Below are 20,011 nucleotides of genomic sequence, written 5' to 3'. Positions count from 1 at the left end.
ATCCGTAAATACTTGAAGTACTTCTTGTACTTTCTGGATGAATAGATAAGATTATTGGTTAAAAATTTAAGTTTTTTAAAGAAAAATGTTGGCAAACTTCTTTCTCTGCTTCTGTCAGTCTCTTGGGAGATTTCACTGAAAAAACAGAAAAGAATAATTTATTCAGTGTATTTTACTCCATTTTTTCTGCCTGCCAATTACATGACTCTGTGAAACATACAAAAATTATTTAGATTATTTCTTTTATATTTGCTTTTTAAAGTTGATTGGTGAGGTTTTTAGACTAAAAAACCTCAAGACTTGTGGCTTGATTTTGAATAGGTTGCTGCCAGTATTCAGAAACTTAGAGACACTTTCAATGCAAATAATGAGATGGGCAAATATAAATAAAGGCATTTACTTTGGAGCTATTGTTTCTTTGTACCTATTTGTATCACAAAATCTGTTTTTCAGAAGTTCAAGAAAAGTGAAGGACTTTTTTTTTAACAGACACTCAAAAAAAGGAGTAACTACAGACAGAGAGAAAATTATAAAAATAATAATGAAACATCATAGTGGTGATTTATTATTATTCACTCTCACAGCTTTAACACAGTTCAAACAGGATAATAAAGAACTATCTAGCTAAAATAAAATAGTAAGCAGGTCTTACCAGTCCCAGATTCAGAGCAGTGTTTATTTTGCAGTGAAGTCAGTTAAGAACCTTTTCCAAAGGAGCAAATAATGTCATAGCCAAGAAGCCAGCATTAATTAGAACATCCAGTGATACTGTTCCCAACAGAAAACATGCAAATACTGTAAACAGCCTTTTGCCAAATACTTTCAAGCTTCGTCAGTCATAAAGGTTAGTAAATCCCTAAACTCCTGGGATATTGAGCCCTGCTGGAATGTAGTGTGCACACTAATGCTCATTCAGCTGTGTTTGCAGTAGAATCCTAGAATTCTGGTTCTGAAAAGGTGCTTGCAGCTTCTTCCCTTCTCTCTTGGTAGTGTACTGGCTTACGACCTGTCTGTTGTATTATGTTTCTTACATGTTGAAGTAGGTCAAATATTCTCCCCTTTGAGTCTTCTGGAGCATCTGCAATTTCCTCCATTTCATCTTCCACCCAAAATTCCATGAGTTAAGAGAAAGCAAAGAAGTTTCATGTTTAAAATCTTCAGCTGCTGTCAAACTGAATTATACAATTGCCTGAATTTATTAACAGGCATGTAGGTAAAAAGTTTCCCAGCTTATGAGCCATACCTACAGAACAGTTTCCTGGTAGTTTCCATATGCTTTTCAACATATGTATTGCAGCTTTGAATTGGTATTTCCTGGAGAAACTGATATGCTAAATAAAATAAGAAACTCTAAAGTTAGGGTGAAACTGCTAAAGTAGCAAGCTTATTTGGGTTGCAGTTTCCACTGTTCTGGGAAGTCAGACACAGCACTGGGTTATTTGTACTGCGGTAGCACCCAGTTTACCCAGGTTGGTAAACTGTTATGATCAGCACTGTAGAATTGCTGCACAGAGCACTTCCTGGAGGTGCAGCTTTACATGCTGGACAGTTTTGCAGGCTCAGGTGTGGTGGTTAAACCTCAGCCAACAAGTAAGTACCACACAGCTGCTCACTCACTCCTTCCCCTTCCTGGCTCTCACTGGGATGGGGAGGAGAAAAGGTAAAGGTAAAACCCATAGGCTGAGGTAAGGTCAGATGAATAATTAAAGTAAAATAATATAACAATAATAACAACAATAATATAATAATAATAGCAGTAATGTTAATGAAAAAGAAAAAGCGTAACAAATTCCAAGAAAAACCTTGATGCGCAATGCAGTTGTTCATCACCCGCTGCCCGAGGCCCAGCCCATCCTTGAGCAGTGATCAGCACCTCACAGCCAACTCCCCGCAGATTATTTACTGGGTGTGGTGTTCTGTGGTGTGGAATATTCCTTTGGCCTGTTCACTCAACTCGTCTGGTTGTGGGCACCTCCAGCTTCTTGTGCTGCTCTTCTCTGTCACAATGTGGGAGAATGGAGAGTCCTTGACTTGGGGTAAGGACAACTTAGCAACACCTGAAAGTGTTATCAATATTATTCTCATACTAAACCCAAATCACAGCTCAGGACCAGCCACTCAGAAAAAAACTACTCTTTCCCAGCCAAAAGCAGAACATCAGGCCTCACACCAAGTATTTGCACACTCGGGGAAGACTGAAAAATATATCTGTGTGTTCTTGGGCAAGCATGTGTCCTGTCTTCTAACAACAATCTGTGGGCTGGATTCAAAAGGTGGAATTGGTGGGGTAAATTCCTGTTTTCAGGATACAGTGCCAGACTGCCCTTGTTCTGGTAAATGGAAACCTCAATGTTCTGCAGCATCTGGTGTCTGCCAAGTGAAAACTGGTCATGTTTTTACTGTTAGATGCTACTACCATTTAGAGCTAGTGAAGGCAATGGAGTGTCAAAAACCAGAAACTAAGAAAACATCAGGTGGAAAAAAAAAGAAGAGGAAGAAAGCAGTAGGGAAAGCATAGCAAATACATAAGGGAAAGAAGTACATTTTGTCACTGGTTCATATTGCAATCAGCTTTATTAGTTATTCCTTGCCTGGAATCTTGCTGTAAAGAGCAAATTGTATCAATCTCATATGATGATATCCTTAATGTTTGTACCTTTCCAAAGGTGAAAAATGTTGAACATTTTAAATGTGGAGGATGGAGAATAGCTGAAGAAGCCAAGAATTGTGTCTGGATGGCTGTCAGCCTGGCTAAATAGCCTTTTCCTGGAAACAGGAATGATGCTTTTGTTTTGTTTTGTTTTGTTTTGTTGATGACACAAAATGAAGTGAAAGGCCTGGTAAATGTAGCATTACTGCCAAATACATCATAATTGAGGAAACTGCCAAATACATCATAATTTGGGAAACTACACAAGCTTGAATTTCACTGTTAAGGCATGAATGTAACAATACCTGGTATTCTGTGCTTATTCCATGTTCCTGTGCTCATTATCATCTGTAAAGCTATAGCTTGGCTCTAAAATGTTCATGTTTATTTCAGCGGTGAACTGGTTGACCAAAGTGAAGCTGAAGTCAACAAAACTATTATATTTTCTGCAACATTTATAAAAATAATTTAAAAAGAGCAAGGTAAAGCATAGAATAGATTCTCCCCAGATTCTTACTTCCTTATATGTTGTTATACTCCATAAAAATTAATCTGTTCTACAATCTATGTGATTAAGAGTGGTTAACATCACAGTTGTTCTGTAGTCTTGAGATATAAAAATAAATCTGTAACAACACTACAGATGTGACTCTGATATAGAATAATCTCATTTAATCTAGAACTATGTAAGTGTACATGGAGGGAAGCAGCAATAGGGACAGATAAAATTGTCATTCCTGTGGAAGGATTAGGGGCTTTATTCCTATACTTTGGTACCACTATGGTAGTGGTACCAAAGGTCTCCTTGTGAGCTACTGGATTTCACATGGCTTTATTACAACACTATATAAAATGTTATATATATATATATATATAAGTATATTTTTTAACTGGTAATGATTTGTCAGGTGGAAGATTGCATTCATCATTTTTCTACAATACTGTTGAATGAAGCTGGACTCAAAATATGATAAAGTTGTTAAATAAAAGACAGGAAAATAAAAGAAGTGGAGCAAGATGGGTTTTTGATCATTAAAAAAAAAGTGCAGGTATAATGGGGCATTGTTCAGTGTCAGACTAATGACTCTCTGTGAAAGAGAGGAGAAAAAGAGAAAAATTCATCAGATATTAAGAGAAATAATTAACTGCTTTTCTTTCTGTCCTGTCTTGGTCACGGAAGCTGACATTCCAATTAGCAGCTATAGTATACAAACGAACTCTCCAGGTTTTGAAAGGAGGTTTTGTTAGAGCACTATGAAATTGAGGAAAGATGCCATGATGATATTTCTGTAGAAACCAAGGAAGAATAGATGTTGCCCATACAAACTGATTCCATTCATCCAGCCGGATATCTTATTAAAATAGTTTGCAGTCACAAATGATCACGATAACTGAAATGGAAGGTAGGTAGGTCCTGAAAAAGGCAATGAAGGAAAGAAAAGAGATATTTGGAGGGTTTTGCAGCTAACAAATGGCAGGGGGTTCTTTGATGTAAAACTGGAATTTTTTGAGAATACATATTTATTTTTTAATACAATTAAGAGGAAGTTACACCTAACTTCCTCCCTTACCCAGCAAGGTGGACAAGCACACATGTAACTGTAGATGGCTATGACTGACACCATCAATTACAAGATTAATTATGGTTTAATGTTAAGTGTGTATTTAAATATCTCTTGAAGATTTTTGTGTCGGGAGTCATAAAAATGGCATTTCAAAGGAATGTTTCTTCTAATCTATAGATTTGTAATGAGACCAGTTTTGAGCTTTAAAGATGAAGCATATGCCTGCTCATATATTTGATATATAATTAAAAATTTTATAATTATATTTTCATGTATGAAAAAATAGGGATAGTTTCTAAAAGGTAGAAAAGAATGTTAATTCACTGGGGTTTTTTCATCATTGTATCCAGATTGTGGTTTCTTTTTGTTTTTTTGCTTTGCCCATAAACAATACCAAGAAAATATTGCACAATAAGATTCTGTGGACACTCTTGAGTAGTAACAAATTATTTGCTTTAGCTATACCTGCTTCCTCAAGGTAAGCAATTTTGCAGCTGGACAGGAGTGAAAAGAGTGTCGTGAACCAAAGGTGATGTGGTCTGTAAAGAAGGAGAGAGTGCTTCCTCTCAGTGAGTATTTATTGTTTCATAGTTGTACATATATTTATTTACTGCAGGATGCTTTTAGGGTATGACACATTGCTGGGAACTCACAGCCTATGGTTTTGATAACAAGTGTGAACCAAATGAAGCAAGTGAGTATTATGGGAATGAATTGGAAGGAGCACTTAGGAACAAAGCAGACAAAATTTAGTAGACAAGAGGAAGTCAGAATGTTTGGTCTTAAATGTTGAAGCTTTGTACACTGTTTACCATACAGGACATCCAACATACTTGCAGTTCTCTCTGTTTGATATTTGTTTTTTAAGGCTGGAGGAGAACTATGAGATTGCAGAAGGTGTTTGCATTCCTCGAAGTGCTCTCTACATGCATTACTTGGACTTCTGTGAGAAAAACGACACACAACCTGTTAATGCTGCCAGCTTTGGGAAGGTAAGTCTGAACTGCTGTATGACACCTTAAAATCTCACCTGGTTCAGGTGAATTTGTACTACTGAAAAGAACTAAATATTTTACTGTTAGAGACAGAGGTGTATGAATGAAATCTCTTTGTGTATCCAAGTTATTGGACAAAGGCTAAGATTGTAAGTATTTTGATGGTTGGAATAACTTCTAACCATGGCTAGGCTCCAGAGTACGTCAGTCCCCAGCCTAGCTGATGGTGATATGGTACAAAAAATTGGCAGTTAAAATTGAATTGGAATTTGAATAAAGCCAGTGTAAATGCATCTGCATTATGACCTGCACTATTTGAACAAATGTATAATTTTTAAAAACAGAAGGATAAAATTGAACTCTGGAGTATGTCTGTGCTGTTCTTGTTAGCATAATACTGAGATCCTTGAATTAATGGTATCAAATGATGTAGCAAATTCACATGGTGGAGTACAATGCCTCCAGATGTGAAAGTCCAGAAAACATCTAGCTGCTTTTTGTGTGCACTGCAGGTACAGGCTGCCAAGCTATCCAAGTTATCCTCTCACTGTGATTCCCTTTCCAATCCTGCTCTAGTAAGAGCCACTCTGGTTAACTCCAGATTCACAGTGGAGATGCACTCCTACCACAGACATAGCTGTGCATCATCTGGGTGTGAGCAGTAAAGCTCTACACTGGTAGCAGATGTTAATAGCTGGCTAGAAGGTTACATAAAGTTTGTATTTTGGATTTGCTGGTCAGGTGATATTTCCCTCTCAGTGAATAACAGGATAATATTTAAAACTGAAATTCTACCATAGAATGTGTCACAGGCCTTTAAAACCTGTAGACTGTGAAAAAAAACGAAGTGTAGAGTTTGCCACTGTTTTTGAAATGCTTGCAAGCATGAATCTGAAGCCCATTGTCCCACAAGCTGTTCTCTTTTAGTGTTTACAACATTTGTTCTATAGAATTTCTGGGTATTCAAAGAAAGAAAAATGTTTCTAGGGTAAGGGCTTGTGTAAAGAGTAGGTGAAGGATGTATTTAATGAAGTGACATTTTCTATAGTGCATCTTTAGGTCAGGCAGTTTGGAAGGGAAAATAAAGTGCACAGTGTTGTAACATTACCATGTTTGTTGTGTCTTGAAGACCTGCATAACTCAGTAGATTCTGTGTCAGGTTTCTGTTTAAATACACTGCAGAACTGTGAATGAAGTTGTTCATTGTACACATTATTGCTACCAAGTGATAAGTATAGTGGCAACATGTAATTTAGGAACAGTGAAAATAATAAACAGATTTCATGCAGGCTCACACATTTGGAACATGGCTCAAGTTTCCACAATGCTTCTTCTGCTTATGCTAAAAACTTCTGTAAGGTGTAAACATTCCAGAATTGTTCCATGAGAACATAAATTTATCAGGATTTTCACTATTTATCAATATGTGGCAGTTCTGTTACCCTGTTTAATACTTCATCCCCCTTCTCTCCTGCCTCTGATACATAGACCTGTTTGTTGGTAGGAGTCTCTTGACCTAGCAGGACAGGTACTGTGGTTTCCATCCAAAAATCACAGCATTCCAATGTGGTTTTCATGTGCTGTGGTCCAAGTGTTTTCCTCTCTGTTGCAAAAGAGTTTTGTAGCAGTGCTGCATGAAACTTTTTACCTTTTTTGTGGAGAGGAAGAAAGCCCTACACAATCATCGTGGTACTGTTTCACACTAGTACTTTGGGTGGCCATAACTTCTGCCTCTGGGAATTGGCAATTCTGCACTGGTATGTCCAGGAACTTCAGACAACAGGGGGGAAATATTGAAGTTTCTCCATCTGCAGAGCCTGAGCAGAGCCCACTGATTCATTCCAGCCTGTTACTGCTAACAAAATGTACTGCATAGGTATAAGGATCTGCAAGGCACATCTGCATTCTCTCAGTAGCTTGCAGTCAGCTTCTCCTTTGGAGCATGTGCATGTGTGAAGTTTTAGCCAACATTGTTTATCATGTGATTTAAATACCGTATTGGCAAGGTGAGTTGCAGAAATGCCTTGGAGGCAGTTGAAGCAATGCAGTGAAATAGATGCTGTTTAAGGCATTCTGCACTTAGCCTTTGCAACAGGGACCCTGGACATGTTTGGTCCTCATTGGGAAACATCAGGAGCCCTGCAGCTGTCATTTCCTCCAGAGAAAGGAGCTGGTTGTTCTGTGAAATTGTAGACAGTTCGCCTTTCAGTAGACCACATTGAATTTATAATTCATCTCCGAACTTTAGCTCTGCGGGCAATGTTAAATATTAAGGCTTTTTCTTTAACAAACTGGTATTTTTTAGAAAGAGACGTGGAGTTCAGAACATTAAAACAAACTGTAATAAGTAACAGTGTTTTCTGTTAAACTTCTAGGACATGGGCTGGACCTCAGACACTTGGTAATATTGAACTAATGAAACCAAAATTGGTCTGGGGAGTAGGGAGATTAACAGAGAGACAGTAATACAGATTGTTTTCTGAGGAAACCAAGCTAATAGCAATTCAAGGAACAAGAAGAACAAAGAACAGAAATACTGTATAAATAAACACCTTTAAAAAAGCAACCTGTACTTCTAAGCCACATAAAGAATATATAAAATCAGGAATACTCTAATATTATATTAATAGGATATTAATATAATATTTCTCATATGACAAAGAGAGCTGTAACTTTGTTAGTCAAGATTTTAGTGTTTTACTCACTCATTTAACATGAAAAAATTACAGGCAGTTTTATCTATACCAGCATTTGCCAATCTGCTATGCTACCTAGTCTATCATTACAGTACTTTTTATTGTGTGCTAAAGACAGGACCCAGTATTCTCTTATGTACCTTGACTAGATAGTAATTAGGGAGGGCCCTGTAATTCCGTAGTTACAGCTCAGCATCAGGTGCAGAGTCCAGTGTTAAACTCCTGCTCTCACTGTAGATAGCCAAGCATATTACATTTTGATTTCATGCAAAAGTGAGGCAGAAAATGTAAAGATGTTCCATGGAACTAGTGAGAAGACAGGGAGGTACAGTGAGGCAGGGCAGGTGTGTCACTGAGTTATTAACAATTAAATGTTGCATATGAGAGAGAGAGCAAGCTCTCTCACAGTGAACGTGTTGAGACTGTGAATTAGGCTGCAGGCAGGAGGAATGAAAGCCCTGTTGCTGAGGTCACTTAAAAAGGATGGCAGCCTTGTGCCCCTCAGCCCTGTGCTGCCAATGCCTTGGGCTCTGCTCCGGGACCTTGGGGCTCTGGAGAGCACTTTAAGGTGTTTCTGGCTTAAAGTTCTGCCCCTGCCTGCTGCAGGGAAAGTTGTGTAGGTGTATGTTTGTTTTGGGTTTTATCTGAGCAACATGTTAATATAAAATGCTGGTGATTAGCAGCACACTATACAAAGAATTATGGTGGATGATGACTCTGACTTCTCATTCTTACTGGGTTTAATTGCAAAAACAAAATCATTCTTAATAAGGGCCTTCACTGAATCAAAAAAGCAGGAATGTTTTGAGCATTTCCAAAGTCCTCAGCAGCTATTGTGTAGGGGTGGTTGCCATAAGGTTTCTCCTGGCTCTATCATTCCTCCTAGCTGTTAGCTGCACTGGCAATTCTTTGAGTTTCTCTTTCACCTTTATTTCCAACACTGACTTTTGTTCTTGTTTCTTTTGTGATCCTGTATATACACTGTTTTTTAGTCAGAACCCTCGAAGATGTAATCTTCCTCATCCATCTGCAGCGATCTGTCCCATCCTCAGTGTCCTCAGTCCATTGCTTTAAATTTACTGGGCAGTGCTAATTCCCCTGCCGTGCCCTGCCACATCTCTCCGAGAGACACAACACCGAGAGACTTGTGGTGAAATCGCTTTGCATCCTCGTGAAGCTGAGTTCTTCCCAACTCGCATGTGCCCCCTGGAGGATAAATCCTCTTCTGGTTTCTTTTTTTTTTTTTTTTTTTTTTCCTTTTCTTTTTGAGGCTTTTCTGCCGTGTCTTTTGACAAGCAATAACAAATTAATATTTGAAAAGGAAAACGAAGGTTGATGACACTTCTCAGGGTTATTTCCCCCCAGTCTGAAGTCCCTTTGCATCACTTTGGCATCTTAAAGAGGTTTAACATGGATGAATGCTCTCAGAAATTTTGTTGCTCCGTCTGGTTTTGCTCTAAGTGAAAATTACATTCCAATGAATGCATTTTACTAGATAACAGGCAAAGTCCACCACAGACTTGTAATATTGGTTAGGAAAGAACCTGTTTTTCCCCAATAGTTTCCTTTGCTCCAGGGAGGTACAAGCTGTACCAGCCAGATTCCTTTTTCATCATGATGCACTGTCTCTATGCCCAGAAGTTTTGCTTTCAGGACCGTTCCTCCAAGTATGACTAGGATAAATAAGATTTACAGTTTCTTGCTTTTATACTATATGATTTTAAAGTTTGAAAAGGACAGAAAAAACCTTTATTGAATCCTCTTTGGTAATGACATTGTGATGTGAGTGCATTCTGATTTGTCTTTGTATTGAAACACACATATTGGAAGTTGCCTGCTGTTGTTCATAAGGAGATACTTCTTCTTCTGATGTGTTTTTTATTTCTTTACTCTCAATTTGCTCTTAAGTAGCCTCAATAGTAAATGATATAGCAAAGCTGAATTTTCTCTTAGTGCTCTCTTTTGGTGGATTAAAACAGCACTTTCTTTATTATGAGCAATTTCTATAACACTGAATACAAAAATAGAACTGGGGGAAAAAAATCAATGTAAATGTGAGGATGTGGTTTCTCTTATTGCACTGAATGATTCTGTCGGTGCTATCTGAGCAGTCCCTGGTTTCTCTTCATCCCTTTTGAACAGCTAGGATTCCTCACTGAAGAACAGTTACCATCACTATGAGTTTTCTTCCCAACTCTGAATCTTTTAGGCCAAGATTCTCTGATGAGACCATAATAACACAAGTCCTGCAGAAGCAAGCAGTCATGCTGGTGTGGGCAACAGTGATCCTGCAGTATAGCTGGAAAGGTCTTTGCTCCCTTGGCTCTGCTTAGCTGATTCTTGTACTGTTGCAGGTTGCTGACTACTGCCTTTTTCTTTTTGAGCTTGAGGAGTAAGAAAACCAGTGAGGATACCTCAGTTTCTCTGGGGTGACTTTTCCTTTCTCAATGCCCTACAGCAATGGGATTTTTAGTGTCTTTGCCACTTCTAAGGCCTAAGTGGAAGGATCTGGCTTCCAATTAGGCCTTAAGCATGGAGTGCCCCAGGGCTGCTTTACCTCATGCCTTGTCAACACATCCCAGAGGCTGTGCTTACAGCTCAGGGTCTGCCAGAGTGCAGGGATCCTGGCGCTCAGCCTTTTCCCACAGATAGGCTTGGTGATGGCAGGCACTGTGTTGGCTCCAGTACAGAGCAGGGCGACTTGTGCAGGGTTTTAGATCTGCTTGGCTTCAGCAAGTCAGCACCAAAAGTGGCTGCAGCTCAGCTAAGGATCATCTGAGGCAGAGCACTCAGTGTTTGCAGCTTTGTTGGGATGCAGTAATCTGTTTGATCATACTTTAGGCTGAATTCTATCTGGCCAGAGGAACTGCTGAAAGAGGATATTGTTTTACATAGATGAATTTGAGAAGCAGTCTTGCAAGCTTCATTGCAGTGTCCAGTTCAGTTGGAGTTCCTCACAGATTCTAATCTCCATAGCGAGCAGAGTTGGGCACAGGCATTAGAGAAAAGGCCAGCAGGTTTTTCTGCCTTGCTTTGCAATATCAGTTGAGCCATACCAGTGCTAGAAACAAGTTCTTATCCTAGAGCTAGACCATACCCTATCCCAAAACTTAGGAAGGTAAGTGGAAAGAAATGGGAAGGTTATTGAATCTTAACAGATCTGCGGTCAAGAGTACTGAGCCTGTGCATTGCAGCCTTCCCTCCTGGCCCTGCAAGTAAACAAGCAAGGGTAGAGAAGGTATAGGCACAGTCATGCCTGTTCTCCTCTTGTTTACACAGTTTGGTGGATTTGAGAGGCAGAAATGGTGTTTTGGGCCACTTATGTTCTTTCCTATCAATGGATGTTTCTCGGTGCAAATTTTCTTGACCATTTCCTCAAGACAATATGATGCTGAATCAGCCCCAAGCCATTTTGAGCCAAAACACAGGTGTTAATAATAATGCCTGTCTCAGAGAAGGATTTTGAAAAGCACTAAAGCTGATGGGGAAACACTAGAAAGACCCAGCAAGAACAGTACTGAGTCAAAGACCAATGAACCAAAGACCCTTACACTTAAAATATTGAGGATATCGGTATTGCTTGTGTTTCATAGCAGTGAGAATAAGAAAAGCATAGCTCTGTGAGAATATAGCTATGTTTGTTATCACTGGCTTCTTTGCTACTGCCATGGCAGAGAATATTAAGATTGAAACACCACAATAGAAGTTGGTAAATAAACACACATATTCTATGCCTCACTTCACAAAAGAAAAGCATGTTGTCTAGATATGGGACCTGCAACCTGAATTGAGAAAAAGCAGAACCAGGCCCCATTATGAAGAACTGTTATGGGAGTAAAGAGAATTTATTCCATGGTATGTAGAATCTCTCTACAATCTCATAGAGCTAGGGAGTGCAGAGCCTGGAATCCACTTCTCATTCTGGCAGTGTGTAATTGCTAGGTTGCAAGTTAATTTGATCTTATTTCTCTACTTTGTGAAGTTCTAGATGCAAGGCTAGAATTACGTCAAATAGAAAGGAACATGAGTAATGAAGAATAACATCCCTCTAGATCAGGTGCATCATGCCCTTTAAAAAGCAGAAATGTAAAACATTCTAACAAAAGGACTTTTAAAAGCCATCCTCTACCTGTCGTCCCAGAGTAAAATTTAATATTTTGACAAAGGAGGGAGGAAAATAGTTATTTCAGAAATTTCCAGACATCTCTGGTTTCTTCCATCTTTGCTTGCATGAAGACAGACACATAAGATGCTTTATAAGATTTCTTTTCCCTGATTTGTTTTGACATATTATAGATTATTTTAGATGCAATAATTTGGAAACATAGAGTTCACAGTTTGATAGTGAATGCAGTGAGGAGTGATGGGTCACAGCATAGTGGTGAAAGCAGAATGTCCATGCCCATGGCAGAGTGTTTGGAATAAGAAGATCTTTAAGGTCCCTCCCAGCTCAAGCCATTCTGTGATTCTGTAATTCCTCATTTAAACGCTGAGCATGGATCTGCTTGTGTTGTAATGTTACAGTACTGGAGATGTGAGGAGAGAGGCAGTGGCAGAAATGACAGCTGGCAGTAATCAGATGGAAGGAATGCACCCTTGCAGCCATTTGTGGGTAACAGAGCAGCTCCTGCAGTTAGCAGGGCCTAAGGTTAATAGATTGTGCAGACTCTAATACAGACCCTTACAGAGGATCTTTTCAAGTTGTTGCTCATAAAGTTTTCTGTGTTTTACATGGATGCTCAAGAAACCCATTTCATTTTATTGCCTTAAGAATAACCAAAAATACAAGTAACTAGGTATTTAATTCAAATTTATTCAGACACTTCTGCTAGGTTTAAAAAGCTGAAGTGGGATAAAAATCCTGTTATCTCCCCATGTGATTGACCTGCACAGACATTCCAAAAACCATTTGTCAGGATTGTCTGAAGCAATATTAAACAAATGCTGACCTGCATATACTTTCAGAACTGTTTCAGAACAGTCTTCTGAAAAAATGTAAACTATACATATGTTGTTTTATAATGTAATGACTTCATCTTATATATGCAGTAAGCACTCACCAGAAGATAAAGTGATGCCTTGTGAAGGCTGACCTAGAACAGAGACTAGATGGAGTGAAAGAATAAAGTAGGTATTTATTAAGAGGCCTCAAATAGATCCACCTTGGGCATCACAACCCAAAATGGCCACACAATGGATGTCAGGTCATGGGAGTCTCACACTTTTATAAGTTTTGGTCCATTAGCATATTGGAGCTCATTTTCCAATTACAGCTTTATCCCATGAAGTCCCATCCTTCTTGTTTTCTCTCTTTGGTCCACCGTTGTTTATGCTCTTGGGCCTGAGATCTGGATTGCCTGTCCTTGGGTCCCCAGCTAGAGAAGGAATTGTTTTGTCTACATCTTCTGTGGAGAGAGCTTAGTACCCCCTAATAAGAAGCCTAGACTTTCACACTAAAGCAGAATAGAATCTGAAAAATATAAAAGCTAAAACCTGAAGCATCAAAGCAGTTCATGTTATTGTTCTTAATCAAGAAAGGCATAGAAGATCTTCTGTAGGCAGAAGGCAAGATCATGTCTTTAGCAGAGTACAGAGAAAAGAGAGGGAGAACACACTGAAGTTCAGTAACTGAGACAGAAATTGCAGGAACATTTTTTTTTCTGAGGCTAACATAGTAGGGACGGAAGCTATTTCCATGTGAAATTCCTGGTCTACATGTGTTTCAAAACCAAAAATCAGGTAGCCTAAAATAAGGCCCAAAAATCAAAATTGCTGTGTGACTTAGGTGAAATTTAACTTGGAAAATGTAAAACCTGTACCTTTTTACTTAGCAGTTTTTACAGGGCAGCTGGAATTATGGTCACTTTGGAGAAGTGTGAGATGAAATGTTAGGTCCATGGAAGGACTATGGTAAAAGATCTGTTCATCCAAAATTCCCTTGGATACTACCCATGAGATCTTTTTACCAATGTTTCTGTTGAGAAGCCAGAATTGCTGTGAGAACAGGGACTTTCCATTCAGAAAGTAGCTCACACTGCATGGTCTGGTCTTGATTCATTTGCTTGTGCAAACCTCAGTACTGTGATGGGAGGAAAATGATCCAATTTGGTTTTCAGATCCAAACCTAGATTTTCATGTCTGGCAATTAGAACCCACTTCCCTCCCCACACAACAGTAAAGTTAACACATTTTGTCTATAGATCTTTAAAAGTTAATAAACATTAAACCAACAATGACATATTTGTGCAGTGATTTTTCAGGTTGACAATGATACAAATTTTTTAAAAACCACATGTTTGGTTCTCTACTTTTCCCACTGATTTCAGCACACAGTGAACTCCACTTTGTCATGCCTGATGTGATTTCCTCTCCCCTTTCAGGCTAATCTTCCTACCTTTACCAGTATCTTTGCACAGAGATTTGCATAAGCATTGCTGAATGTAAACATATGTATGAACAGAGTTCTTTTAGTACTTGACTTGTTTTATTTCAAACACAGACATTAATAACCACACATATGTGTACAAACACCTAGGTGTAAGTATACCATTTTATATTTTATATATGCAGCATTAGATAAAATAATCCTGGCTCTTTTTCCAAAGCTTTGCTTGATTATTTTCTTTGTTTTGTTTGTTTTGTTTTTTATATTATCGGGGAATAGAGTTTTAAGTGATACATACTTTTAAGAGACATTCTGAGAAGTGTATCTTATTTCAAATGTGCTGGATTTGAAAAAGCAACAAAGAAAAGAAAAAGGGATCATCTGATCCACTGCTTCATTATTATTCTGTTTTCCTGATCACCTCTGCCCTGGTATGTGGAAATTGGCAGATTTATTTAAATCCCAGTAACTCCCACGGCATATGGTTCATAAAGTAGCATTTACAGTGTGCATTGTAACACTTCACTACTGCTAGAAAGACTTGAAAGTAATATGGTTTGATGCTGTTCCAAGAGGAAAAATAGAATAAAGCCATCTCTAATATTAAATCAACTGCTGTAAGAGCAGATTTTGGAGAGAAGTGGTATTTTCTAAATGACAACTGACACAAAAATACTCCCTCAAAAAGCCAATCAAAAAACTAACACATCCAATCTTAAAAAAATCCCCTAGCCCAAAAAAACCATCCTCAGAAAGTAGTTCTTCAACACTGCCTTTTTTCCCACAGCCTTGTGGAGCCCCCAACCCTGTCTGCAGAAAATGAAAGAGAGAGGGGTGGGATTAATGTGTAATTAAAGGGAATTTGGAAGGCTGAGATGTTGCGGAATGTTAGATCAGTAGCTGGAACAGCATGTGGTGTTCTTTAGGCAGGCTTCATTGAATCCATACAAAAAGAGAAAGAAGGGCTGCTTGCCTGTCTGCTCATTTATCAAACAGCTAGGCTGAACTTTCACAGCTCCACAAAAGTGTTTTACTGTTTGCTGAATTTTTGCTCCAGAAATTAAAGCTGAACAACCTAGCGACTTTGAGTCTTTGCTGCATTTTTGACATCAGCCACCTTGTGCAAAGCTCTTGGAAACCAACACAGGTCAATTTTTCAGTGATAAAAGGGAAGACGGTTGTACCTTTGCTAAAACCCCCCCAAAAGTACTGAAGAAATGGTCAAATATGTGACATTGTAATGTCTTTATTTATATAGTGCCTTTTGATCTAAATACATGTTCCAAAGCTTTCAGTCATCAATCAGGATTAAATATTTATCATGGTGGCAAAATGGCTAATGGAGAAAAAAATTTCTATATTATTTAATCAATTTTAATTGACTTTGTTCCTAGTTGAACAGTTATATTCCATCTTGCAGGCTTTCTTTCGTTTAATATTGGTTGGTGTTACCCTCCAAAGAGGAAGCATTTAGCGATTTATGTAACAAAAACACAATTAAAATGTGTTTTAAAAGGAAGAAACTCCTTTGCAAGTAAATCTTCAAGACTTACTGCAGTTTTTGTTGCATGACTGTTCTGGCAGAAAATTTTTACTCCTATGTCAGACGCCAGTGAGAATCTGGTTCAATCCTGGGGGGTGCTGAGCATCTCCTTTCCAGCAACAACAGCAAAGCTTTTTCATCAGGATTAGCCTTCATTGATAGAGGCTCTGGTGACTTAAGGCACAATTTACATTAATTAATTTATTTCCTTAAATGTAACTGCCCTGAAGAAGTTTTGGGTTGCAGTAGCAACATCCTTTTAATGTCTGCTGACACACTAAAGTTTGGATTCTTGATGACATCCTGCTGTTTCTGAGATCCACTTGTTTTCCACAGAGGATAAATTGATTATGAGGTATCTTTACAAATGCCATGATGAGTTTTCCTTGGTAGAAGTGATGCCCCTGTCAAACACCAGAACCCGTTTGGAGAATCATATTTTAGAACAAGAAGTGTTTAGTGGCTGGTTTGTGAAGGTCTGTAGAGAACTTTGTTGATCCTGCAAAGTGACATAAGTAGCAGGCCAGTTCTAAGTATGGGGCTCCTTAGTTAAGACGCAGAACTGATCTTAGATTTTAAAGGAAATATGTTCTATTCCAGTAACTTCTGAAAGTATTTAAATTAATTGTAGTTAATGAAATTATAGTGAAGTTTAAAATATTTTTCCCCCTTTCATAAATGGAATAAATCAAGAGCTTTATTTCTGATTTCTCCTACCACATATTTTGTAGACATCACAGTACAGTTTTTCTGCTTTTTTCTCTTAAAAGTTCATATTAATTTAAGCATCGGTAAGTGTGTGTTTCCATTTGTCTTAATATCACTTCTGTCTAATTGCAGATAATAAGACAACAGTTTCCACAACTTACAACAAGAAGACTTGGAACCAGAGGCCAATCAAAGTAAGCAGTGTGTGGTATTATTATCATCTCTCACAGGGGCCCATCTGGCTCTGGCTTTACTGAATGGGGAAGGAGAACAGGCAATAATTTGTGCAGTTGGGGACTTAAAAGCAACTTTGGAGCTTCTATTGTAGTTGTTACATTATCTTATAGATTCAGCAGTGATCCTGCAAAGGTGTCTAAGAGAAGCCTTTTACTGATTTGATTAGGAATATTTTTCATACTGTTCTTCATCTCAACTCATGCAACGTAAAGGACATTCATACTCAGGAGTAATGGAGCTACTGTTGGAAGCTGAGAAGTAACAACTGGTTAGCATCATGTTTCAGGCTGGAGAACAAGTGTCAGAATGCTCTTTAAAATTTAGGAAGAACATGCATTGATGTAAATTGAAACTGCCCACAAACCTGTATTTAACCACCATTTTCCCCAAGTAGTGAAATCCAACATGCCTTTAGGTGATCAAACAATTAACTTATTGCCTTGGCCAAAAGATGGTATTTTCTGAAAACAGTTCATCCTGATTCCAGATTAAGAAACTGATTCAGAATTTAGAATGTGCTTTCTGGGATATTTGACTTTTTCCAGTTGTTGATAAGTTTTGATTCTACCAATTCATCTAGAGGATACAACAATGTTTTTACACTTTTTTCTTCTTGTGGACTCCAAGAAATTTTTCCAGGGGAGCTTTGAATCTTATTGTGGCAAGCATAAGGCCCCTCGCATAATAAAATCTGCTTTTCTTGACTAGCTTTCACAGAATCCTAGAGAGTAGCAAAAGTTTAGTATCTACAGATCACAAGTCAAAAACAATGGAAGAGGAAATGAAAATGTGAGATTGTGTGTTTGAAAAATTTTGTATTTTCAAAAAGCCTGTATTTTCAAAATAAAGCCATATTTTCAAATATGGCTAAATGCTGAGAATTAAATATGCTATTAGGATGGAGTTTACATACTAAAGCTAGAATGACCTTCTCTTTAAAGAAAAAAAAAACTAAGATTCTATAAGAAATGCCATTAAAGACAGATTTACTGCGCTCCTCTAATAAGTGGTCCATGCAAAGCAGTATTTCTTTGATGGGACAAAATGTTCTTCCCCCCAGCTTGATATTTCCTTAGATTTTATAACTAAGATTTCTTTTTCTAGAGCAGACGTATTTAAGCAGCTAATTGAAATTTGATTTTGGGAATGGCCGCAAATGGAAATTCCGAGTTGCCATAACAGCACTCATCAAAGCCACCAGAAATCTCTCAGATGGAAATTCTGAGCTAGCCCAACAGCATACTAGGAAAGCATGATAGGACCAAAAGAGAGTCAGGATTTTGTACTGAATATAAGTTTTGTGGAGGCTCATAAAGACAGAGTGAAAGTGTGTAAAGATGCTTTGTGGACACATTCATATGAGTACCTCCTATTGGCCATCAAATCATCCTGGCATCATCTACAACTTTTGATACTTGTCCTTCTGTTTAATGAAAGGAGTAAGCACTGCTCTATTTCCAAACCAGAGCTTCTCCCACTCCAGGAGTCTCTCAGAGGGCAAGACACTCTTCATCTGCTGACTAGAGGAGTCTTGCACCTCCAAAAGCTGTCTCTTTACTCTTACTGAGACCTAATATTTCTTGCACAATTTTCCTGTAACCTGCCTGACTGTCAGAGCAGCTTTCAGGTCACATACTCCTTTCACACCACTTGTGCAATGGTTCTGCTCCCTATCTAGCAAATGAGGGGTTTCTGTCATACAGACAAAGTACCTGCATGCTATATTTTAAGATAAATACTCTCCTTGGTAGACCCAGCACAGCTGTAACTGAGCTCTGATTTTGTTTTCAGAAACATCTGACTGCATTCCAGTTAAGTGTTACGTAAAGAAATTACTCTAAGCATTAACACTTCAGTCCCTTTATCACCAATTGTGCTGACCAATTGCTGCCAGTATTATTTTTGTTCCACTTCCCTGCTACTGCCAAAGGGAATTCAGTCACAGAAGTGGTTAAGATGTCTGACTTCACACTGTTCTGCCTTCAGTCTTTTTATAGCACAGCTGCCTTGTAACGTTACTAAGTTCAGAGCTGCAGTGGTGCTGTACTCATGCTCAGCAGCTGGAGCTTTCTGGTTTGCAGCTGGTTTATTGATGCAGCTGTTCTCTGTCACACTGAGCTTAGAAACAGTTCCTCCACAGGTGAGCTGTGAGAAGGCAGCTGAACATAAAAGCCAATTTCTTTCTGTACTGTACTCTGAAACTCTTCAATTTGATACAAACAGTGTGAGTGGAAGCTACACGTGTGTAGGGAATTTTGCTTCTTTCTTTAAAAAGAATGCTGTATGTAAGAGACTGATGAGGGTAAAAAGTATTTCACTTTAACACAGAAACAGTTTTGTTGTCTGCATATTATTCTTCTACATATCAGACTTTCAAGCCCTCTTTATTGAACTAAGTTGAGGGGTTTTTTTTTTTCTGATGGGAATACAAAAAATAACTGGAAAATAATCTGTGTAAACTACTCCAGTGAATTTTTGCACTTTGGGATAGTAAAATTAATGAAAGAAGAAGCTATGTAGAAAAAATTTTGGAGTTAACTTTGCAACTACTGTCTATATGACTTTGAAGCTACGTGGAAACCTCCTCTATGCAGTTTACTACCAAGTGAAATATACCAGGAATTAAACACAGCACAGTGGAATTCTACTATATTTTCCAGGCTTGTTTTTTTTTTTTTCCCTTCACTGATTTAAGACAAAACTTGATAGAAGACTGACCCCTGTTTAAAGTTTAAATTATACAAGCCTTTCAGTCCCACTCGCTCTGACTTTTTCTCTCTTCCTGCCCTTCCCTGAGCAATTTGTGCTGCTGGCTCCCCACAGCATTTCCTTTTGGGTTCCCCTACCCCAGGTGTAGCACACAGGTCATGTGTGAGTTTTGTGGCCCTTATGTGCAGTGCTCACCTGGCAGCTTCCAGGGACCAAAGTGGGCACTTAAACCAAGAACTGGAGGTGTTACCCTTCAAGATTAAAAAAAAAAAAAAAAAAAAGCCAAACTCCTACAGCTGGTGTTGTAATCCCTTGCCATTAGTTACCTGTAACAGGAATGTGTCAGTAGGTATGGCCAGGAACCACGTGCTAGAAATTTCCTACATCACCCCAGGCCTCCTCTCAGCCCACGTCTGCTGATAGAAGAGTTTGGGCTTCCAGCTCTTTGCCACTATTTTGTACTGGGGATTATGACATGCACAGATCTGTGGGAAAATGACTGTGAGTGGAAAAGTCACCAGTT

General features: G+C 38.5%; 1 protein-coding gene across 10 annotated transcripts in view; it reads left to right on the top strand.

Moving 5' to 3' along the window:
- The window catches only part of RFX4 (regulatory factor X4), an 86,924-nt gene that overhangs the window by 27,163 nt on the left and 39,750 nt on the right, over positions 1-20,011 (top strand). For 6 of the 10 annotated variants that reach the window (XM_064420428.1, XM_064420427.1, XM_064420436.1 and 3 more), the window contains 2 exons: positions 5,084-5,207; positions 16,675-16,736. In XM_064420428.1, coding sequence (XP_064276498.1) covers positions 5,084-5,207; positions 16,675-16,736 — 186 coding nt within the window. Of the gene's footprint in view, positions 1-5,054; positions 5,208-16,674; positions 16,737-20,011 lie in introns of all 10 variants that reach the window. The other 4 variants (XM_064420432.1, XM_064420435.1, XM_064420433.1 and 1 more) reach the window with 1 other exon arrangement.

This window comes from Passer domesticus, chromosome 5, assembly GCF_036417665.1.
Source record: "Passer domesticus isolate bPasDom1 chromosome 5, bPasDom1.hap1, whole genome shotgun sequence".
NCBI classification, from domain to species: domain Eukaryota; kingdom Metazoa; phylum Chordata; class Aves; order Passeriformes; family Passeridae; genus Passer; species Passer domesticus.
Note: the sequence above shows the minus strand (reverse complement) of the source record. Positions and strands in the feature narration are given on the sequence as shown.